This window comes from Balaenoptera acutorostrata, chromosome 10 (assembly GCF_949987535.1).
Source record: "Balaenoptera acutorostrata chromosome 10, mBalAcu1.1, whole genome shotgun sequence".
NCBI classification, from domain to species: domain Eukaryota; kingdom Metazoa; phylum Chordata; class Mammalia; order Artiodactyla; family Balaenopteridae; genus Balaenoptera; species Balaenoptera acutorostrata.
Window position 1 is genome coordinate 1095449 of NC_080073.1, and position 23737 is coordinate 1119185.

General features: G+C 53.6%; 2 protein-coding genes across 11 annotated transcripts in view; both read left to right on the plus strand.

The window, feature by feature from the left end:
• Positions 1-15774, plus strand: part of PODXL2 (podocalyxin like 2) — a 39876-nt gene extending 24102 nt beyond the window's left edge. For 3 of the 4 annotated variants that reach the window (XM_057554565.1, XM_057554568.1, XM_057554566.1), the window contains 4 exons: positions 11397-11553; positions 11812-11873; positions 14575-14754; positions 15411-15774. In XM_057554565.1, the coding sequence (XP_057410548.1) occupies positions 11397-11553; positions 11812-11873; positions 14575-14754; positions 15411-15623 (612 nt within the window). In that variant the 3' untranslated portion in view covers positions 15624-15774. The remainder of the gene's footprint in view (positions 1-11396; positions 11554-11811; positions 11874-14574; positions 14755-15410) is intronic. The other variant, XM_057554567.1, reaches the window with a different exon arrangement.
• Positions 15775-15921: 147 nt separating this feature from the next.
• Positions 15922-22637, plus strand: ABTB1 (ankyrin repeat and BTB domain containing 1). Of its 7 annotated transcripts, none has more exons than XM_057554571.1 (12): positions 15922-16073; positions 17186-17248; positions 17338-17393; positions 18261-18405; positions 18549-18708; positions 18807-18852; positions 19115-19216; positions 19311-19429; positions 19679-19774; positions 19876-20043; positions 20780-20980; positions 21046-22637. In XM_057554571.1, the coding sequence occupies exons 1-12, from the start codon at positions 16018-16020 to the stop codon at positions 21250-21252; spliced, it is 1419 nt and encodes a 472-aa protein (XP_057410554.1). In that variant the 5' UTR covers positions 15922-16017; the 3' UTR covers positions 21253-22637. The 7 variants fall into 7 exon arrangements, with proteins under 7 accessions (XP_057410554.1, XP_057410556.1, XP_057410559.1 ...); XM_057554573.1 differs by having other exon boundaries at positions 19115-19210; XM_057554576.1 differs by having other exon boundaries at positions 16050-16073; positions 17186-17213; positions 18261-18355.
• Positions 22638-23737: the final 1100 nt, after the last annotated feature.

Consider the following 23737-nt stretch of genomic DNA (forward strand, 5'->3'; position numbering starts at 1 on the left):
GTGATTAGATTCTTGGAAAAAGGAACTTCTGTTCTTGGGGGAGGGTATGGGGCTGGTCTCCAGGGCTCTGGGAGCAGCTTGGGAGAGGGCTGTGTTTCTGTGTTAGGACACATGTGCCTGATGGGTGAGTTCATTCACTGCATCCATTCGCAGTGTGAGCCCCTCCCACAGCTGGGTCTGGTGTCCTCAAGGTCCGAGACCCTCCATTTTACCATCATTGAAGAACAAGCTTCCGGTCTTCTGCAGGGAGAAGGGATGTCTGTCAGCTGTGCTGTGTCAGGGGGAGCTAGGGATCCATTGCTTCTTAAACCCCCTCTCAGTGTGGTCCTGTGCGGGTGCTGTTTCCACTCTCTCTCCCAGGGGGAGCCGGTGCTGCTCATCCAGAGCTCTTGGCAAGTCGGACGAGGAGTCCGGTCGCTGCGCAGCCCTCCCCTTCCGGCTCAGCATCTGGCTCTCTGGGGCTCGCTGAATTGGGAAACTCTAACTCACCCATCCGCTTCCGGTGATCACGTGCTGTGGCTCTTGTCTCCTCTGCTGTTTTGTTGTGGTTTTGTCTTTGTGGTTTTAGACCTTAAAAAAAAAACCTTCATTCTTGTTTAGTGTGTTTGGGAGAAAAGTTAAAGTACATGCACACGTTTAATCCAAAAGTGACCAATGAGGTGTTCTCTTTTTCCCAGCATCTTTATAAAGTGATAGATTGTAACATCGTTGATGTGTTTTAATCCAGGGCAGTTATTAGTCTTGCTGATGCTCACTCTGTTCACTGGAAAGAAAGCACGACGTAAGGGCTGTGAGTCGAGTTTATTCAGTGTCTGACTGAGGACGGTGGCCTGGGAGACAGCCTCTCGGGGGGACGGACCAGGATACACATGAACTTCGGTGACGGGGATGCCTGCAGCGGAGACCTCAGGAAAAGGTCACTGCTGGCCTTGAGGACCAGATGTCTCAGTTAATGATTTGAGTGCTTTTCTCTGTGTGGGACAATGCAGGAATCTGGGGTCAATGCCATTCTTCCTTAGTATACATTTTAACTCTCTGGGGGCCCATATATCCAGACACAGAATGCTTCATCCTGCATTCCTCTCAGAGTGTAGGTCAGCGACTGCAGTGGCTTAAGACTTGATCCTTGTGGAACTGAGTGGCGGGCAGCCTGCTTTGCCTACAGCCCCATCTTTGGCCAGTGAAAGCCTCAACTCAGAGTTGGCTTCTGAGTCCTTTTGACCAACCTTCAGTGTTTGATAGTTTCCCTGCTTTCTGTGTACGAGGATGTTCCAGGCTGTTCTTGAATGTTCCCTTCCCCGGACACGGAATCAACATTCTTCAAGGAGCCCTCATGGCTTTCATGGGGACTTGAGACTCTGGAATTTGGGGTGCACATACTTGAACAATGAAGTCTGAAGTTAATGTCTCTGTTCTCTTCCCAGAGAACACATAGAAGTTAAAATGCTTTCATTCTGCTTTCCCTGTTTTTGTCTGGTTTGTTATTCTCATTTAATACTTGACATCCACCTAATTAGTCAATATTATTTTTTACGGTGGATTTTTTTTTTTTTTTTTTTTTTTTTTGTGCCCTTACATGCTTAATGAACGCAACCATTGTACCCTCTGCCCCCTGCATTGCTTTATTTTCCTTCATAGATCTCACCACTGCTTATATATTTTTAAATTTATATTTATTTATTTATTTATTTATTTATTTATTTATTTATTTATTTTTGTTTCCACACACACACACTGTATTTTATTTTTACAAGAGATAGATAGACTGACACCAAGCATTGTACATGGATGACCACAACAAAAGCAACAATGATTGCAATTACCAAACATGAAACACACTTATACTATGTCATAATATTGACATTCAGTCCAGTAATCCTCCACTGTAACAGCTCCTTTACTTTGCAGTGAAAATTGATTTGTATATTCTTTTCCTCTGAGTCCTTGTGGGATTTTTTTTTTTTTAATTCAGACAGAAAGTCACAAAAATTATACTCATCCTCATCAGTTCACTCAGTCCCATGTAATTAATTTCTTTTTTTTCATCTTGATCTTTTGTTAGCACTTTTATGAGTTCATCAGTTTTTCATTAGAGTTCTGAAAATGCTTATTCATTCAGTTCAGCAGTACAGTCAGTTACCAGAAACCTGTACTTGTCAGAGTCTTTTCCATGAATTTCTTGAAGATGAAACTCTTTTATAGGAACATATTTGCAAAATCATCAGAGTACACCCAGAACTGTCTGTAAATGACAAAAGACTTAAAAATGACCATGGTTAAAGATTTGATGAAAGTTCATAATAATGCAGTTGACAAGAAAATTAGTTATTTCTGAGATATACATTTTAAAGTAATAACTAGGATTATTACTTATAACATTATACCAGAACATATAAGATTTTTAGACGTTTCCTGTAATGTCTGAAACATTTATATTAACATATTTCCATACATATTTCCATACAAATACAAATATAAGATTTTTAGAAATTTCATGTAATGTCTGAAACATTTATATTAACATATTTCCATACATATTTCCATACAAATACAAATATAAGATTTTTAGAAATTTCATGTAATGTCTGAAACATTTATATTAACATATTTCCATACATATTTCCATACAAATACAAATATAAGATTTTTAGAAATTTCATGTAATGTCTGAAACATTTATATTAACATATTTCCATACAAATAACCCAATGAAAGTTTAGTATTAGTTGTTTTGTTTGTTTTTTTTATACTGCAGGTTCTTATTAGGCATCAGTTTTATACACATCAGTGTATACATGTCAATCCCAATCGCCCAATTCAGCACATCACCATCCCCACCTCATCGCAGTTTTCCCCCCTTGGTGTCCATATGTCCATTCTCTACATCTGTGTCTCAACTTCTGCCCTGCAAACTGGCTCATCTGTACTATTTTTCTACGTTCCACATACATGCATTAACATACGATATTTGTTTTTCTCTTTCTGACTTACTTCACTCTGTATGACAGTCTCTAGATCCATCCACGTCTCAACAAATGACTCAATTTCGTTCCTTTTTATGGCTGAATAATATTCCATCGTATATATGTACCACAACTTCTTTATCCATTCGTCTGTTGATGGGCATTTAGGTTGCTTCCATGACCTGGCTATTGTAAATAGTGCTGCAATGAACATTCGGGTGCACGTGTCTTTTTGAATTACGGTTTTCTCTGGGTATATGCCCAGTAGTGGGATTGCTGGGTCATATGGTAATTCTATTTTTAGTTTTTTAAGGAACCTCCATACTGTTCTCCATAGTGGCTGTATCAATTTACATTCCCACCAACAGTGCAAGAGGGTTCCCTTTTCTCCACACCCTCTCCAGCATTTGTTGTTTGTAGATTTTCTGATGATGCCCATTCTAACAGGAGTGAGGTGATACCTCATTGTAGTTTTGATTTGCATTTCTCTAATAATTAGTGATGTTGAGCATCTTTTCATGTGCTTCGTGGCCATCTGTATGTCTTCTTTGGAGTAATGTCTATTTAGGTCTTCTGCCCATTTTTGGATTGGGGTGTTTGTTTCTTTGATATTGAGCTGAATGAGCTGTTTATATATTTTGGAGATTAATCCTTTGTCCGTTGATTCATTTGCAAATATTTTCTCCCATTCTGAGGGTTGTCTTTTCGTCTTGTTTATGGTTTCCTTTGCTGTGCAAAAGCTTTGAAGTTTCATTAGGTCCCACTTGTTTATTTTTGTTTTTATTTCCATTACTCTAGGAGGTGGATCGAAAAAGATCTTGCTGTGATTTATGTCAAAGAGTGTTCTTCCTATGTTTTCCTCTAAGAGTTTTATAGTGGCCAGTCTTATATTTAGGTCTCTAATCCATTTTGAGTTTATTTTTGTGTATGGTGTTAGGGAGTATTCTAATTTCATTCTTTTACATGTGGCTGTCCAGTTTTCCCAGCACCACTTATTGAAGAGACTGTCTTTTCTCCATTGTATATCTTTGCCTCCTTTGTCATAGATTAGTTGACCATAGTTGCGTGGGTTAATCTCTGGGCTTTCTATCTTGTTCCATTGATCTATGTTTCTGTTTTTGTGCCAGTACCATATTGTCTTGATTACTGTAGCTTTGTAGTATAGTCTGAAGTCAGGGAGTCTGATTCCTCCAGCTCCATTTTTTTGCCTCAAGACTGCTTTGGCTATTCGGGGTCTTTTGCGTCTCCATACAAATTTTAAGATGATTTGTTCTAGCTCCGTAAAAAATGCCATTGGTAATTTGATAGGGATTGCATTGAATCTGTAGATTGCTTTGGGTAGTATACTCATTTTCACAATGTTGATTCTTCCAATCCAAGAACATGGTATATCTCTCCATCTGTTGGTATCATCTTTAATTTCTTTCATCAGTGTCTTATAGTTTTCTGCATACAGGTCTTTTGTCTCCCTAGGTAGGTTTATTCCTAGGTATTTTATTCTTTTTGTTGCAATGGTAAATGGGAGTGTTTCCATAATTTCTCTTTCAGATTTTTCATCATTAGTGTATAGGAATGCAAGAGATTTCTGTGCATTAATTTTGTAACCTGCAACTTTACCATATTCATTAATTAGCTCTAGCAGTTTTCTGGTGGCAGTTTTAGGATTCTCTATGTATAGTATCATGTCATCCGCAAACAGTGACAGTTTTACTTCTTCTTTTCCAATTTGTATTCCTTTTATTTCTTTTTCTTCTCTGATTGCCGTGGCTAGGACTTCCAGAACTATGTTGAATAATAGTGGTGAGAGTGGACATCCTTGTCTCGTTCCTGATCGTAGAGGAAATGCTTTCAGTTTTTCACCATTGAGAATGATGTTTGCTGTGGGTTTGTCATATATGGCCTTTATTATGTTGAGGTAGGTTCCCTGTATGCCCACTTTCTGGAGAGTTTTTATCAGAAATGGGTGTTGAATTTTGTCAAAAGCTTTTTCTGCATCTATTGAGATGATCATATGGTTTTTCTTCTTCAATTTGTTAATATGGTGTATCACATTGATTGATTTGCGTATATTGAAGAATCCTTGCATCCCTGGGATAAATCCCACTTGATCGTGGTGTATGATCCTTTTAATGTGTTGTTGGATTCTGTTTGCTAGTATTTTGTTGAGGATTTTTGCATCTATATTCATCAGTGATATTGGTCTGTAATTTTCTTTTTTTGTAGTGTCTTTGTCTGGTTTTGGTATCAGGGTGATGGTGGCCTCATAGAATGAGTTTGGGAGAGTTCCTTCCTCTGCAATTTTTTGGAAGAGTTTGAGAAGGATGGGTGTTAGCTCTTCTCTAAATGTTTGATAGAATTCACCTGTGAAGCCATCTGGTCCTGGACTTTTGTTTGTTGGAAGATTTTTAATCACAGTTTCAATTTCATTACTTGTGATTGGTCTGTTGATATTTTCTGTTTCTTCCTGATTCAGTCTTGGAAGGTTATACCTTTCTAAGAATTTGTCCATTTCTTCCAGGTTGTCCATTTTATTGGCATAAAGTTGCTTGTAGTAGTCTCTTAGGATGTTTTGTATTTCTGCGGTGTCTGTTGTAACTTCTCCTTTTTCATTTCTGATTTTATTGATTTGAGTCCTCTCCCTCTTTTTCTTGATGAGTCTGGCTAATGGCTTATCAATTTTGTTTATCTTCTCAAAGAACCAACTTTTAGTTTTATTGATCTTTGCTATTGTTTTCTTTGTTTCTATTTCATTTATTTCTGCTCTGATCTTTATGATTTCTTTCCTTCTGCTAACTTTGGGTTTTGTTTGTTCTTCTTTCTCTAGTTTCTTTAGGTGTAAAGTTAGATTGTTTACTTGAGATTTTTCTTGTTTCTTTAGGTAGGCTTGTATAGCTATAAACTTCCCTCTTAGAACCGCTTTTGCTGCATCCCATAGGTTTTGGGTCGTCGTGTTTTCATTGTCATTTGTCTCTAGGTATTTTTTTATTTCCTGTTTGATTTCTTCAGTGATCTCTTGGTTATTTAGTAACGTATTGTTTAGCCTCCATGTGTTTGTCTTTTTTACGTTTTTTTCCCTGTAATTCATTTCTAATCTCATAGCGTTGTGGTCAGAAAAGATGCTTGATATGATTTCAATTTTCTTAAATTTACTGAGGCTTGATTTGTGACCCAAGATGTGATCTATCCTGGAGAATGTTCCGTGTGCACTTGAGAAGAACGTGTAATCTGCCGTTTTTGGATGGAATGTCCTATATATATCAATTAAATCTATCTGGTCTATTGTGTCATTTAAAGCTTCTGTTTCCTTATTTATTTTCATTTTGGATGATCTGTCCATTGGTGTAAGTGAGGTGTTAAAGTCCCCCACTATTATTGTGTTACTGTCAATTTCCTCTTTTATAGCTGTTAGCAGTTGCCTTATGTATTGAGGTGCTCCTATGTTGGGTGCATATATATTTATAATTGTTATATCTTCTTCTTGGATTGATCCCTGGATCATTATGTAGTGTCCTTCCTTGTCTCTTGTAACATTCTTTATTTTAAAGTCTATTTTATCTGATATGAGTATAGCTACTCCAGCTTTCTTTTGATTTCCATTTGCATGGAATATCTTTTTCCATCCCCTCACTTTCAGTCTGTATGTGTCCCTAGGTCTGAAGTGGGTCTCTTGTAGACAGCATATATATGGGTCTTGTTTTTGTATCCATTCAGCCAGTCTATGTCTTTTGGTTGGGGCATTTAATCCATTCACGTTTAAGGTAATTATCGATATGTATGTTCCTATGACCATTTTCTTAATTGTTTTGGGTTTGTTTTTGTAGGTCCTTTTCTTCTCTTGTGTTTCCCACTTAGAGAAGTTCCTTTAGCATTTGTTGTAGAGCTGGTTTGGTGGTGCTGAATTCTCTTAGCTTTTGCTTGTCTGTAAAGCTTTTGATTTCTCCATCAAATCTAAATGAGATCCTTGCTGGGTAGAGTAATCTTGGTTGTAGGTTCTTCCCTTTCATCACTTTAAGTATTTCATGCCACTCCCTTCTGGCTTGCAGAGTTTCTGCTGAGAAATCAGCTGTTAACCTTATGGGGGTTCCCTTGTATGTTATTTGTCGTTTTTCCCTTGCTGCTTTCAATAATTTTTCTTTGTCTTTAATTTTTGCCACTTTGATTACTATGTGTCTCGGCGTGTTTCTCCTTGGGTTTATTCTGTATGGGACTCTCTGCGCTTCCTGGACTTGGGTGGCTATTTCCTTTCCCATGTTAGGGAAGTTTTCGATTATAATCTCTTCAAATATTTTCTCTGGTCCTTTCTCTCTCTCTTCTCCTTCTGGGACCCCTATAATGCGAATGTTGTTGCGTTTAATGTTGTCCCAGAGGTCTCTTAGGCTGTCTTCATTTCTTTTTATTCTTTTTTCTTTAGTCTGTTCCGCAGCAGTGAATTCCACCATTCTGTCTTCCAGGTCACTTATCCGTTCTTCTGCCTCAGTTATTCTGCTATTGATTCCTTCTAGTGTAGTTTTCATTTCAGTTATTGTATTGGTCATCTCTGTTTGTTTGTTCTTTAATTCTTCTAGGTCTTTGTTAATCATTTCTTGCATCTTCTCAATCTTTGCCTCCATTCTTATTCCGAGGTCCTGGATCATCTTCACTATCATTATTCTGAATTCTTTTTCTGGAAGGTTGCCTATCTCCACTTCATTTAGTTGTTTTTCTGGGGTTTTTTCTTGTTCCTTCATCTGGTACATAGCCCTCTGCCTTTTCATCTTCTCTGTCTTTCTGTAACTGTGGTTTTTCGTCCACAGGCTGCAGGATTGTAGTTTTTCTTGCTTCTGTTGTCTGCCCTCTGGTGGTTGAGGCTATCTAAGAGGCTTGATGGGAGGCTCTGGTGGTGGGTAGAGCTCTACGGTGGATTTTTTAATTGTAAAAAAATCCAACATAAAATTTATCATTCTAATCATTTTTAAGTGTACGGTTGTGTTAAGTACATTTACATTATTGTGAAACAGATCTCCAGAGCTTTTTCATCTTGCAAAAACTGCAATTCTGTCCCCATTCAACAACTCCATTTCCCCCTCTCTCAACCACCCTTCTACTTTCTGTCTCTGTGAATCTGAGTGCTCTGGGTCCCTCATGTTAGTGGGGTCACACAGTATTTGTCTTTTTGTGACTGGCTTGTTTCACTGAGCATAATGTCCTCAAGGTTTGTACCAGTTGTAGCAGGTGTCAGAATTTCCTTCCTTTTTAAGGCTGAGTAATATTCCATTGTGTGGATGGACCGCATTTTGTTTATCCGTTCATTTGCTGATAGACATGTTTTAGCTGTTGTGAATAATCCCGCTATGAACTTGATGTACAAATATCTCTCCCAGACTCTGCTTTCAGTCCTTTTGGTATATATGCAGAAGTGGAATTCCCAGATCATCTGGTGATTTTATCTCTAATCTTTTGAGGAACTGCCATACTGTTTCCTGCAGCAGCTGCACCATTCTACATTCCCTCCACAGTCACTTGGAGGAGTTGGCGTATAACCTCAGGGCCTGGACCGTAGCAGGGGCACTGGGGCCCCTGCACTGGGAAAAACAGTGTGACGTGCAGGGAGGGTCACCTGCCCAGGAGTCAGCAGGGAAGACAGGTCACACCCTGAGTGTGCTACACTCGAGGGGTGTCCTCGTGCCTCACGATGTGCAGCCAGAAAAGCGCACGGGTCAGACATGTGCAGCGCAGCAGGCTGTCACATGAGGACACAAAACACAACACGGTCGGCAGCCCCTGAGGCCCCTCTTGCTCTCCCTTCCAGACACTGTTTCCTCAAGGTGAACCATCTTATTGACTTGTAATGCCATGAATTAATTTTGCATGCTTTTGAACTTTACATAAGTGGCGTCATTGAGTGTGTAATATTCTGTCTGGCTTTTTGTGCTTCAACATCCTGCTTTTGAGATTCACCTGTATCGTTGCGTGTGTTGCCGTGTGTTCACGCTCGTTCTCTTTATCCCTTTGACTGGTGACAGACGTTGGGGAGCTTCAGTTTCAGGTGTTGTGGATCTGCTGCTCTGGAGGTTCTGGGACCTGCGCTTTGGCGGGCGGGCACCCGGGCACATTCCGACGGGTGGTGCCGCGGGGTCATCGTGTACGCGTACGTTCACCTTCACTGGATGCTGTCCAGCGACTTTCCACGGTGACCGTGCCAGTGACTCTGCGGCAGCGCCTGGGTGCTCTGGGGCTGCCATGTCTGCCGGCCATCGGTGTTGTTTTTCATTTTAACCATTTTGCGAGGTATGTGGTGTGGTGGCATCACTTTGTGGTTTTACCTTGCATTTCCCTGATGATTAACAAAGTTGAACAACTTTTCATGTGTGTTTTAGCCTCTTTTTGTCAAGTGCCTCATCAGCTCTTTTGCTCATTTATCAACTGGGTTATCTGACTTTTTATTTATTGATGTCTGTAAATTATTTATATGTCCTGGATATGAAACCTCTGTCTCGTATACATATTGTAAATGTTTTCTCCTACTCTGTGGGGTGCCTTTTCACCCTCTTAATAGTACCCTCTGATAAATGGATGTTCTTAATTTTTTTTAAACTTCATCATAAAATACTCCAACTTATCAATTTTTTCGTTTATGGTTAGTGGTTTTGGGTCCAATTTAGAAATGTTTGCCTACTCCAAGGCCATGCTTGTTTCTAAAAGCTTTAGATCTGAAATGCATCTGAAATTGACTTTGGTGTATGGTGTGAAGTATGAGTCCAGGTATGATTATTCTTTTCTGCTGAGATATCCAGTTGTCCCAGCACCTATGATTGAATAAGTACTTTCAATCCTCACAGTAAGCCCATGGATTTAGGAGCGATGCCCACATTTTCAGATGGGGAAACTGAGGCTCAGAGAGGTACAGTATGTTGCTAAAGGTCACAGAGCTGATAAATGGCAGACCCAAGATTTGAATCCATATTTGATTCCAAAGCCAAGGCATTTTCCTCAGGCCACTGACACTCAGTTCCCATCTACAGAATAAATGGTATGAAATACCTAGTCATCAGATCCTCCCAGAACTGACTTTGTGGGTCTAGGGCTTAAGCCAGGCAAACATCTGGACCCCGAAAATGGGGGGTGTGCGCAGGTGGTGGAGCACAGGGCTGCAGCCCACACACACACGGGGAGGCGCCGCCCCAAGGAGGGCTCAGGCACAGCTGCCCCTCCCCTGCACGCGCACACACCAACGGTAGCAGCCATTTCAGGAGCTGGGGCTTCCCGAGCCGCTCGCTCGGGCCATCTCCAGGTACCAGCCTTCTCCCAGGCGTGGAACTGAGCAGGCTTCTCTTAGGCTGCTGAGCCTAATGCTTGTGAGAGCCTGCACTGGGCACTTGCCATGGCAACAAGGCACTTCATCACGTTGGTAGCATGACAGCCACGCTCCTTAGCTTGGGCCCCAGCAGAAAGGAAAGCCCACAAGGCTGGCCTGGAGAGACGCCTGTGTCTCAGGGGCAGAGACACCTGGCTCGTGGCCCCGCGGCTGGGAGCATTGGAGGCAGGAGCCCACGTACAGCAGGGAGGGGCTGCTGGGGGCCAGGGGTCGGGGGACCCGACCCGAGGAGGGCCTCTTCCCAGATGGGCCAGGAAGGGACCGTGACAGGCCGGGAGCCAGAGGCAAGGCCTCCTGCCCCACGCCGAGCTCCTGTTCAGTGCCAGCCTCTCGCTTTTGTTGTTAAGTTGTGTAATTACCTGTGTACAAGCTGAAGGAAGTCTAAGCAGCACAGGAGTGTCAGATGGGAAAGAAGTCTCCTTTCCCCTTCTCCTGCCCCTCCCTGCTGCCAGGGCTCTACCATGATGGCCATCTCTGCTAATCCTCCTGGTCACCGCTGCACCCTGCGAGGACGCAGACGTCTTTTTTTTTTTTAATCTATCTTATGCATATTAGTGTATGTATGTCAACCCCAGTCTCCCAGTTCATCACCCCCCGCCGCCCCCCCCACGCTTTCCCGCCTCGGTGTCCACACATTTGTTCTCTACTGCAGACTCTTTCTTGACTCCCCAGCTTTGAGCCCTGTCTCTCCAGTGACAGGCGGAGGGGAGTTTGGGGAGGATGCCTCCCGCCTCTCCTCCCGTTTTGGTGGCCGTATTGACGCGCACTCTCTTGTCCCCCCCCCACATACTCGTCCCTCACGTGACACGTCTGGACGCTCAGGCCCCGCGTGAGTGCAAGAGGCCAAGGCAGGAGGGGGCACCTGGACACCTGCAGGGACCAAGTGAACTCGGGTCTTTCTGTGCCCACTGTCCCCCGAGGCCGGGCTCACAGCCTCCTCCGCAGTCCCCAGAGCTCCCTGAGCAGCCCCTCTGGGCAGCCCGCTGGCCTTTCCCGGGTCAGAGGGGCCCAGGCCTAGAGGCTGGGGTCGGGGGGCGCCACCCCTCACCGAACGCAGGGCTTTCTCTCTGCGCTCGTAGGAGGTGTTCCGGCGGCACCGGGGGCTGCAGCTCCTGGCCCTGGTGGAGGGGGTGCTGCCCCGCCACGGCAGCGGCCGCCACGGGGACTGGCACATCTCCCTGAGCAAGCCCAGCGAGAAGGAGCAGCGCCTGCTGATGGCCTTGGTGGGCGAGCAGGGTGAGCCCTAACTGGACTCCCTGGTCGCGAGGGAGGCGCAGGCCCATGTGCTGTGTGTGGTGGGGGAGGGGCCGTTGGTGTGGCTGCCGGAAGCCACACCCACCACAGGTGGGCCAGCGGGTGGGCAGCAGGTGCAGGTCATGGTCTGCGTGGGCTCCAGGCTGGGGAGTGAGGCTCGGAGGCTCAGACAGGGGGTCCGAGGGTCAGGAGCCCGAGCACCTCTGCGTCCAGGGCTGCACTGATGGTGCGTTTCCCCAGGGGTGGTGCCCACTCAAGACGTCCTCTCCATGCTGGGCGACGTCCGCAGGAGCCTGCTGGAGGTAAGAGCGCGGCCGTGCTCCCTGCACCCCTAAAACTCTGGGGCGGGGCTGCCTTCCCTGAGGCGTGAGGGCCTGCGTGGCGGGGTGCGGCCTGAAGCAGCTCTGGACAGCTCCTGTCTCCGGTCTCTGAGGCCCAGCTCCCGAGGAGCACGGAGCTACCAGCTGCGGTGTGTGCGACATGCGACAGCAGGCGCAGACCCAAGCCGTGGAGGGAGGTGGTCAGGAGAGGACGCAGAGGGAGGGGCCCCCCCCGAGGGGATCCTGGAGGGTAAGCGGAGTTCTCTGGTGGACGGCGGAGAAGCACCACGTCTGGCCAGGAAATTGTGCAGAAGCCTGGTGGGTGGGGAGAACGTGGCGCAGTTCCGAAAGGCACAAAAGAAAGTGTCACCAGGCACTCCCCACTGAGAGTCGCGGCACTGGGCCAGCTCGGGAGCCCCGGGGCGGGGGGGATGGGGGGCGACCCAGGCAGTCCACCGCACACCTGGCTGGCCCCAGGGACCTGGGCTGAGGAGACAGGCTGGCCGACCTCTACTCCAGATCCACCTTCCCCAGAGAAGGAAGTGCAGTTCCTCACCTCCCTTCTTGAGGACAGCCCGTGTCCTCCAGGCCCCGTCCACTCACTGGAATCCAGGGGCCTTATCAGTCCCCTTAGTTCTCGAGAGCCCTGCAGTATTTGTTTTTTTGTTTTTATTTATTTATTTATTTATTTTTGGCTGCGTTGGGTCATCGTTGCTGTGCGCGGGCTTTCTCTAGTTGCGGCGAGCGGGGGTTACTCTCTGTTGCGGTGCGGCGGCTTCTCATTGTCGTGGCTTCTCTTGTTGCAGAGCACGGGCTCTAGGTGCGTATGCTTCAGTAGTTGTGACACGCGGGCTCAGTAGTTGTCGCTCGCGGGCTCTAGAGTGCAGGCTCAGTAGTTGCGGCGCACGGGCTTAGTTGCTCCGCGGCATGTGGGATCTTCCTGGACCAGGGCTCGAACCCATGCTCCCTGCATTGGCAGGCGGATTCTTAACCACTGCGCCACCAGGGAAGCCCCTTGCAGTGTTTTTAGTTTGTTTTTTATATATTTATTTATTTGGCTGTGTCGGGTCTTAGTTGTGGCATGAGGGATCTTTAGTTGTGGCATGTGAACTCTTAGTTGTGGCATGTGGGATCTAGTTTCGTAACCAGGGATCGAACCCAGGCCCCCTGCATTGGGAGCGTGGAGTCTTAGCCCCTGGACCCCCAGGGAAGTCCCTCGAGAGCCCTCCAGTGTTTGTTGACAGAGCTGAGGCACACGTGCCCGTGGGTCCCGCCTCCTTACCTAGTCCACGCCAGGCTGGGGGTGGCCTCCGTGGTGGTTTGCGGCTTTTTGGTAAGTGTGCTGAGTGCCAGACTGGGTTCTCTCACTCGGCCCTGAGCACCACCGCGGGGTTGTAAGCAGTAAATAAGGCCCCCTGTTGAGTACCGTAGGTGCCCCATTTAAGATGGGAGCTGAAACCCAGAGCAGGGAGGTGACTTGCCCAAAATGGCACAGCTAGTGCGTGGCCGAGCCAGCCTTTGGACCAGGCCTGAGAGATTCAAGAGCCTAGGCCTTTCACCGTGATGCTGTATCTACACCACCTGGGAAGCCATGGGGGGCTGGTCCAGTTGTGAGATTTGGGGTTCATAAACACTTGGGGGCTGGTGGAAACTTGGGTTTAACCTTTTTTACAGACCCTTCTGCTTCTTCCCTCCCCTGGGTATTCTGGCTTTACCGGACGTTTCATTCAGACTGATTCGGCCGAAAAGCATGCTTGGTCTTTGGACATATATTAGTGGGCAGATTTAGCACGTGCATTGGTGGTGAATCTAGCAGGAAAACTGAGCCTTGATCACTTAAAAAGTGAATAGAGAAAGTACTGGAAATACACAGGTGGTTCACAGGAAGAAGAGCTAATACCTGGCTTTAGAAAGGGGGACTCCCAGGTCTCTGCGCCGGAGCCAGTGGACGGCACCCTCACCCTGGCACCTGTCATCTGATGACGGCACCTCGCCTTTCCTGCTTTCCTCCACCCGAGATGCTGATTGTGGAGAGCATCTGCCTGACCCGGTGGGGACAGAGCAGCCACTTGGCCAGAGAAGGCCGCCCACTCAAGACAACCCGCAGTGTCGGGGGGTGCTGGGCAGTAAATGACATTGGTGACCACTCCAGTGGGAAGTGGGAGGAAGCTGGGAGACTGGAGGTGGCCGAGGACGTGGACCATCCCCAGCCCCCCGTGCACTCTCTCTGGCCCACAATGGCCATAATGATACCGGGACACCCCTGCCTCCCAAGGTAGAAGCTGTGTTTGCGATTCCTTGCGGTGTGTGGTGGAGAATGTGAGGAGAGAGCTTCACAGCTGCTCTTGTCCTTTTTCAAGTTGGTGGGGACAGTGTGGATTGTGACTGCCAGCATGGGGCCAACCTCAGTGGGGGGTTAGGGCCCCCAGCAGGTGGGTTTAGGGCCCAACGTCGGCTGCAGCAGGGTCAGAGCCACTGCGGGCTTGTGAGGAGTCTGGGGATGGAGGCGCCCGCAGGCAGGTGGGGTGGGGATCGGGCAGGGTCCTCGCTGAGCACAGGTCCAGGCCTCTGAGGGAGCTTGCTCCAAGCCTGTTCCGCGTCCCTGAGCTCCGACCCCACGGGCCCTGGGGAGCCCTGGCACCCTAGGACCTCGGCTAAGGAACCGGGCCCCTCCCGCCCCCAGATTGGCATCCAGAACTACTCCACCACCAGCAGCTGCCAGGCCCGGGCCAGCCAGGTGCGCAGCGACTACGGGACGCTCTTTGTGGTGCTGGTGGTCATCGGCGCCATCTGCGTCATCATCATCGTGCTCGGCCTGCTCTATAACTGCTGGCAGCGCCGGCTGCCCAAGCTGAAACACGTGGTGAGCGAGCGTGGGGCCCAGTGGGGCAGGGGGCTGGGCCGCGGTGGTGCCGGTGAGGGAAGGGGTGCCCAGCAAGCTCAGGCATCTGAGACTCTGTGTCCTCCTCTGCCGGTGGGGTGACGGCGGGTGAGGCGCTAGTGCAGGGCCCGGCCCCCAGTTGCCCTCTGCGGGGCGCCAGCCTCGCATGAGGTGCTGGAGGTGCAGGGGGTGGGACGTTGGCTGCACCCGCAGGGCCGCTCCTGGCCGCGGTCCCTGCTGGGGGGGCGGGTGGCCTTGCAGGCCTGGGCTCCCGTGGATGGCTCGCCAGACAGGCCCTGGCTTGGGGTCAAGAGGAGGCTCCAGCAGCCTGGCAGCTCCCCGCAAAGGAGGGGCCAGGGCACAAGGCTCCTGTTTCCCATGAGTCCCTTTAGAAGGGGTGGGTGGTGGTGGGAGGGATCAGATGGTGTCAGGGAGGCCACGGGTCTGTTCCGTGCGAAGGGTCAGTAGTCATTTTAAGAAAGGAGCTGAGCTGTGGAACCAGAGCCGAAGCGGCCTGCGTCCATCAGGGTCCGCTGGGGTCCCCTGCGTGCGGTTTCGCCGGCCTGAGGACCGGTGAAGGGATGGGGCGGGGGCGGCGGGGGCCCGGCGTGCTCTCCCAGCGGCCCCTCCCGCCGCAGTCGCACGGCGAGGAGCTGCGCTTCGTGGAGAACGGCTGCCACGACAACCCCACGCTGGACGTGGCCAGCGACAGCCAGTCGGAGATGCAGGAGAAGCAGCCCAGCCTGAACGGCGGCGGCGCCGTCAACGGCCCGGGGGGCTGGAGCGCGCTCATGGGGGGCAAGCGCGACCCCGAGGACTCGGACGTATTCGAGGAGGACACGCACCTGTGAGGGGCTGTGCCCCGCCCGGCCCTCGGCGCGGGGTCCCTGCTTTCCCCCGACTCACGGCGCAACTCGGCCCCGTCCCCGTCCCCACCCGAGGCCCCGAGGGGCTGCCCCGGGACCCCATTAAAGCCGCCCGGAGAGCACGCCGGGCCTCGCGCATCCGCCTGCGCGACTGGTTCTTGCGCCTGTGGTTGGAGTTGGCGGGGGGGGGGGGGGGGGGGCGGGTGGCGGAACGTGTGTGATAAGCGGGGGTGGGTGGACTAAGAGGAGGGGCGGGGCGGGCGTATCCCGGGTCGGTCCTCCGGACGCCAGGCGCCGCTGCGGAGCGGGCGGGGCGCAGCGCGGCGTGTTTATATTCGGCGGGGCTTCGCCGCTGCCCGGGGTCGGGGACGTCCGCGCCATGGATACCTGCGATCTGTTCTCCAGCTGCAGGAAGGGGGACGTGGGCCGAGTGCGGTGAGGAGCCGTGGCCCCGGGAGGGTGTGAGTGGGCCGCCCGCGGAGCGCCTGGCCGGGGTGGGGGTGGGGGTGGGGGACGGGGGCGGCCCGGGCGCCGAAGCAGGACCGCCCCGGTCCAGGCAGCTCTCCGAGCGGGGGCGCGGGGGTCGGGTGCTGGCGTGACTCCGGGGGTCCCGGAGGGGAGGACTGCGACGCGGACGCCCGGGGGAGGCGGAGAGGGGCAGAGAGAAGAGAAGGGCCCGGAGGTCAGACCCTGGGGGCAGGCCTGGGACGCCCCCGACGTGACTTCTCTGATGAGCTGCGGACCCCGCGCTGGGAACGCCTGTGGCCTGGAACCAGTCTCTGGTTCTCGGAGATTCGGGAACTCCTAATTGCGGTTGACGCAGCCCGGGTGCTGCAATCGCCGTCTCCGCGGGCCGCACGGGGAGGGAGGGGCTGCTGATGTGGAATATGAGGCACCTGTTTTCCTTGCCCCATCCCTGGTCCCGACCTTCCCTGGCGCCCTCCCCTGGGCCAGTCGGGGATTTCCTGAGCCCCGCAGCTTCCCCGGGCTCCTCCCCAGGGTCGGGTGACACCTGGGAGTTAGTTGGGAGCCCCCAAAGTGTGGTGCACTCTGAGATCCAATCTGGGCGGCTCCCCGAAGTGGGTTTCCTCCATCACCATCCTTGGTGGTCTCCCCTCACCCCAGTCTCCTCTGCTGCCTTGTTTCCTGACTTCCGCCTTATATAATCTGTCCATTTTTCGTTTCCACGCTGCCAGGACGCCTGCAAGTCTCCTGGTGGTCCTTTCCATCTCCAGTCCCCCTGACCTGGGAAGGCCAACCTGCCACCCCATGCAGCCCGAGGGTTCGGGCAGAGGCAGGGCCCCACCCCCTCCTCCTCCCTCCCTCCCATACGCCTTCAGCCCAGATGCTCAGCCTCTTCAGCTCTGGGGCCTCTGACGCCCAGGGGCTCCCACATCCACACTCTTTCGTGGTTCCTTTGCCTTAAATGCCTGTCCTGCTCTGGTCTCTGCCCTCACCTGGGGGAGGCTTCCCTCCTTTCCCTTCCGCAGGTCTCTTCTCCAGACCCCAAACCCATCCTGACCCAGGCTCTGACCTCCCCTGCCCAGGTACCTGCTGGAGCAGCGAGACGTGGAGGTGAATGTGCGGGACAAGTGGGACAGCACCCCCTTGTGAGTGCCGGCAGGGGGCAGGGGGGTGGGTGGGGCGGGCTGGGCCTGCAGGCCTGACAGCACCCCTGCCCCGCCCACCTCCCCCTCAGGTACTACGCCTGCCTCTGTGGACATGAAGAGCTGGTGCTCTACCTGCTAGCCAACGGTGAGCGCGCGGGGCAGGGCGGGGTGGGGCGGTGGACGCGGGCTGTGCCCAGGGGCCCTGGCGTCCCCTCTCAGTCCAGCACCCCATCAGCAAGTGCCCTTAGCTCTGCCCTCAGAGCCGATTCTGCCCTCGGCTCCCCAGCCCTGGGTCAGCATCTCCCTGCGGCTGCCCATCCTTGTCCTGTGTTGTACTTACCACAGTGGGCATGCCCCACGGCCAGTGTGACCCGCTTCCCGGCCTGAGTGGCTTCCCCGCTGTGTTTCCCGTGAGCCAGAGAACCTGGCCTGCCCTGAGCTGCTCTGTGATGGGCGCGCCCCCTCCCGCCCCGGCCAGCCCTCTGCTGCCCTCCCCCTCCGCGTGCCCCTCAGGGCCTTTGCACTTGCTGCTCCTTCGGCTCAGAAGGCCTTTCCCAGGTCTCGGCATGGCTCTCACTCACTCCAGGCCCCTGCACCTTGTCTCTGCCACAGGGACCTTCCACGGCCTCTCCTGTGGCAGCTGCCACCACTGTCACCCTTCGTCTTGCTTAGCTTTCTCTCAGAGCACCTGACGTTATTTGCTAACCTGTGTATGTCTTTCTGTCCCAGGAACCTGTTAGGTGAGGACAGGGACCCTTCTGCCTAGGGTGTGTCCCCAGGCCACCAGTGCATAGATTAGGGCCGGCCTCCAAGCCGTCTGTTTTGTGTGGTGTGTGGCGCGTGCCTGGGCCCTGGCGGGGAGGATGCTGGGGCGCGAGCAGGCCCAGGGCGACTCGGGCCCCGTAGGTGGGGGGGGGGGGGGGGGGGGAGATGCACCTCTCCCCCAGGCCCCTCCCCAGCTGTGGTGGGCAGCCCCATGGCCCTGCTGATTGGACAGCCCTGCTGTCTCCAGGAGCCCGCTGCGAGGCCAACACCTTCGATGGGGAGCGCTGTCTCTACGGGGCACAGAGTGATGCCATCCGCCGGGCCCTGCGTGACTACAAGCAGGTGACGGCCTCCTACCGGCGGCGGGACTGCTACTACCGCTTCCTGCTGCGGTGAGACAGCGTGAGACAGCCCTGCACGGGGTCTGCGGTGGCGTGGCCTGTGTGGGGCTGCGGGCTCTCCCGCTGGACGGGGTGAGGGGCAGTGGGGAGACTTGGGGGGCAGCACTGCTGAGCACCCCCTCCGCTGCCCCCAGCCTCCTGGAGCAGGGCATCCACAGCGACGTGGTCTTCTTGGTGCCCGGGAAGTCCTTCCCGGCGCATCGCTGCATCCTGGGGGCTCGCAGCACCTACTTCGCACACATGCTCGACACCAAATGGAAGGGCAAGAGTGTCGTGGTCCTCAGGCACCCTCTGGTGCGTCCCTCCCGGGGATGGGGAGGGCAGAGGGTGAGCAGGGAATTCGTGTTGAGTGGCTGCCTCTGACCTTGTCTCCCTGCGGTCTCTGCCTACAGATCAACCCCGTGGCCTTTGGGGCCCTTCTGCAGTACCTGTACACAGGTGAGCCCTGGGTGTGGGTAGGGAGGGGCTGCGGCACACCCAGACGTGGCTTTGGGGCCACTTTTTCTCTCCTGGGGCTCATCCCCTGGGGTGCAGGGTGGTTCCGGCTGCCTCCTGGGCTGGCTTTTCCCACCCACAGAGGAGCCCTTCTCATCTGTCCTGGGTGCTGTAGACTCGGGTGGTGGGTGGAGGGACGGCCGCGGGGCAGCTGAGGGCCTCCTCAGGCTCTGAGCCTCCCCCCAGCACTGCACCCCATACCCAGGCTGCCTGGACGTCGGTGTGGAGCACGTTGGTGACTGTGAGCGTCTCGCCAAGCAGTGCCAGCTGTGGGACCTGCTCGGCGACCTGGAGGCCAAGTGTGAGTGTGCGTGTCCAGGCTTTGGGGCCCGGGGACCAGGGTTTCAGGCAGCAGCTGGCGGGCCGCCCGGCTCCCTGAAGCTGCGTTCTCCCCTCCACAGTGGCTTCCAAGCCAGGCACATGTGTGAAGGTGCTGACCATCGAGCCTCCCCAGGCAGACCCCCGGTTGCGGGAGGACCTGGCCCTGCTGGCCGACTGTGCCCTGCCCCCCGAGCTCCGGGTAAGCGCACCCGCCTGGGCTGGGCTTGTGGGTAGGGGCCGTGTCTGGGGATGGGGCTGCGGTTTAAACCTAGAGCCCGTTGCTTCCCTTTTCTGAGCTGGCCTGCTTGCTTTAGTTGTCCTGTGTCTAAGTCAACACATGGGGCAGCGGTCGTCCTCCAGGCTGAGCTAGAACGGGCTCTTGGCCGGGCCGGCTGCTCTCCCGTCTCCTGCCGGCTCTGATGGCACCTGCTCTCCTGTCCCCCGCTAGGGTGATCTTGGGGAGCTGCCGTTCCCTTGCGACGGCTTCAGCAGCTGTCCTGATGTCTGCTTCCGAGTGGGCGGTTACAGCTTCCTCTGTCACAAGGTACTAAGTTTTTTCCCTCCGGACCCCCACCCCTGCCTTAAGCCCTGGGCCAGCTCCTCCAGGCACAAGTCTTGGCCCATCCTGAGCCCAGCCTCCCACAGGCCTTCTTCTGTGGCCGCAGTGATTACTTCCGGGCCCTGCTGGATGACCACTTCCGAGAGAACGAGGAGCTGGAGGCCTCAGGCGGCCTCCTGGCCATCACCCTGCACGACATCTCACCCGACATCTTCACCCACGTGCTGTACTACATCTATGGCGACCACACCGAGGTGTGTGCACTGGGCAGGGGTGGGGGGAGGTACACAGGCCACGTCACCACGGGGCTTAGAGGGAGCGCCCAGGTCTGGACTGGCTCTGAGAGGCCTGTTCTCTATGAGGCTGGAGTGTGGGTCCTGTTTGAACTTTTCTATCAGGTGGAGGGACCCTGGTTCCAGGGCAGGAATGAGTGACAAGACTCATGGCATGAGCACCTGGCACTTGGAGACATAGTGTAGCCATCTGGGGTCCCCAAGTTCTCCAGCCAGGGGGTGGGCGGGGACAGTCACCCTGAATTCCTGCCACAGTGGGGAGCCCTGGCCTCGTGCGTTGGGGTCACTGCAGGGCCCTTTGGCTGCCCCGAGGCAGCTGCCCCAGGTGAGGAGGCAGCAGGTGTGCGCGGCCTGTGTGCGAGCAGGTCACGGTAGTAATACGGCGACTGAGGGGGAGCGCCCAGGGCAGAGCTAGCACACTTCCTCCCAGAAGGGGTCAGTGGGCTGTAGCGTCCCTGTCATAGCTGCTCCCGGAGAAGGGGGTGGCGGCCAAGCAGGTGCCCCCGCCTGGACTGGGTGTTAGTTGCACCCCGCTTCCCTCGTCCTCTGAGGCCGTGCCTGCCACAGCAGGTGGGAAACCTGGGCTCTGGCTGCGGGGCTCAGGGCAGAGCTGGCCTGCAACGTGAGCCCCTAGCTCGGCCTGTGGACCCCATTCTTAAGCCTCGGGTGCCCTCCCTCACCTCCGTTCTCGTTGCAGCTGCCTCCCGAGTTGGCCTATGACGTGCTGCGTGTGGCCGACATGTACCTGTTGCCAGGCCTGAAGCAGCTGTGTGGCCGTGGCCTGGCCCAGCTGCTGGATGAGGACAGCGTGGTGGGCGTGTGGCGCGTGGCCAAGCTGTTTGGCCTGGCGCGCCTGGAGGACCAGTGCACGAAGTACATGGCCAAGGTCCTCGAGAAGGTGAGCGTGGGCCCGGGGTGGCTGGGGGTGGGCGACAGGCATGCCCTGAGCCGGCCCGTCCACAGCTGGCGGGGCAGCGGGACTTCGTGGAGGCTGTGAGGGAGGAGGCCGCGGCCGTGACAGCCCGGCAGGAGACGGACTCCATCCCGCTGGTGGACGACATCCGCTTCCACGTGGGCAGCACGGTGCAGACGTGCAGCGCCATGGAGCAGGCAGAGCGGCGGCTGCGGGTGCTGGAGGACCTGCTGGTGTCCATCGGCCTGGACTGCTGACGGCTGCACACGTGGTGGCTTGTGAGCCTGGGGCATCACTGTGCCGGCAGGGGCTCGGCCGCACTCCCCTCCCCTCCGTGCCTGGGGACCCCGGGGAGGGTCACCTTGGGATGAGGCCTCTCCTGCAGCACAAACCAGCCCCAAGGCCTTGGGGCTGGGCACCACTCAGGGAAACCTGGCGGGCGGTCTCTTAGGGCCTCCCTCCCCCATCCCGCCTGCTCCTGGCCCCTCCTCGCATGTTTTCCTGGGCCGAGCGGGGCAATAAAGCTTGAATTCACCGTGGGAGCCTGTGTCCCAGGGACAGGGTGGGGGGAGCTCGGGTCAGGGCCCCGCGTCTGGGGGTCTGAGTAGGCAGCCCCTCTGATGACCAGACTCCCCTTGGGGACAGGGTTCCCCCTTGGTGGTCCTGGGGGTTTCGCGGGGCCAGAGGTGTGTTTGCCCTCAGATGAGCTAAGGCGGGGCTTCTGAGCTCACTTACTGAGCCAGCTGCTGCTCAGACCACTGTGGGGCCTCAGCCCAGCCTGCATCTTGGAGAGCGGGGCCCCAGCTAAGCGGACCCGGCCTGGCTCCCTCCACCCGCCTCGGCCACTGGCCGTGGTGCGCATTGGTCCAGGGGGTGCTGAGGATGGAAGCCACTGTTTTTCCCTCAGCTCAGGGCCTGCTTCTAAGTGAACACTTGAATCAAAAAAATTTTCCATACATTTTACTGGGAAAAATTATGTGCATTCTATTCCATCGCAAGATCCCGACGTTTTTCACATTGGGGAAAAAGAGACCAACCGTTAACAGAGTAAGCAAAAACAGAAAAGAAGAACGGCTTGTATATAAAGTGGAGTGTAAGGGCGGAAGAGGGCCTGCCCGGCGGGGCAGGGCCCACAGACAGACCATGCTCTGCTGAGTCCTGGGGGACTGGAGCAAAAGACAACCAGGAATCCTGTTTCGAAATGTCAATATTTGGTTTATCATTAATTTTGATTTAAAACTAAAGTATTACATTAAAATATTGCTTATTTTGATTACTAAGATTTTTGGTGCACCCTTAAGTTGTGTGCCCGAGGGGAGTGCCTCACTTGCCTCACCCTAGTCCTGGCCCTTACCCAAAGATGTATTTTCTAACCCATCCTGTAATATTCTTCCCACCTGCAAAAAAAAAAAAAAGGCATGCATATATGTTCGCTCCTCTACCTGGAAAACTCCTACATAGTGTCCGCCTCACTGCAGCAGAGGGAGGAGGGGTGAGGGTGCCGTCACAAAGTTAGGAGTGCTCTTGCCAGGGGCAGCCTTAATTCCTGGAGCGTTCTGCTAGCATAAAAGTTTCTCACTTCGGTAAAAGTCTGAAGCACAGCCTCAGGCAGGGACTTCCGAAGGAAGGGGCCCTGGAGCCAGGAAGCTGCCCTCAGGCACTCCAGTCCCCCACCCCCCTGCCAGTGGCTTAGTTCTCAGAGTCCCATCAGCACCCTGCACCTGGGTTGTCACCACCTTCACCTGGGAGGCAGTGGGTGTCTTGCACGTGGGCCGGGGACCTGGGCTGGAGCGCGTCAGAGCCCCAGCATCCTTATCGGTCTAAATGGGAGCAGCACTGCCAGCCACCACGCCTGGTGTGAGAGTCAGATGGGGTCCTGAGGGGGCCCAGAGGGGTGGGGCTCAGCCCACTGAACCTCAGCGCAAACTAACGTTTTTCCTGGAAGATGCAACACGAGCAATTCCGGGCACACAGTGTAGCCCCTTCTTACCTGTGGAGTCTTGGAGATGGACACTCGTCTTCTCCTGATTCCTCGGCCCTCAAGGTAGTTGTCACCCAGCCTCCACAGTAGCTGCTTGTCGGTCTCCGGGTCCCCCTCCTGCCACCTCGGCCCCAGCTGGGGCCCTGCCTCACCTCCAGCTCACTTTCACCCACCCTGTTGGCATCTTCCAGGTGGATACTGAGCCCAGGTCTCCCCTCCTGGAAAGCCTGAGGTGCATGCCTGGTTCCTGGGCACAGCCTGCTGTCTCTCTGACCTCTGTGCCCTTCCTCTGCTGTGGGCACCTGGCTCATTTCCCAGCTTCCCTGCATTTAGCCGTGGCCACGCCACCGGGTCCTAGATGTGAGCAGAAACGGCAGATGAGGTCTCTGGTTTCATCCTTGAAAAGCTCAGCCTGCCCCTTTCCTTTCCTCCCTCCCAGTGGGCTGGGATGAGGATGCTGTGGCAGGAGCAGGAGCAGCCACCTTGGTCCCTGGGCTGGAAGCCACACACTCAAGACAGTGCAGGGAGTGGGCGAGCAGCAGCTGCTCCCACCCAGCCTCCATCTGGTCACGGCCCTGTCCTCCACCCTAGGCTCCAGACACCCTCCGGCCAGGGTGGTTGGCTCCCTGCTGTGGCTGGTCCCAGCACTGCACCCCCACCGCGGGCTCCCCCCATGCACCGTCCCGGGCAGGGTGCTGCTGCTGCAGGAGATCTCCATCCCTCAGAGTCCCAGTTCTGTGACCAACCTGTGCTCCCTTCCC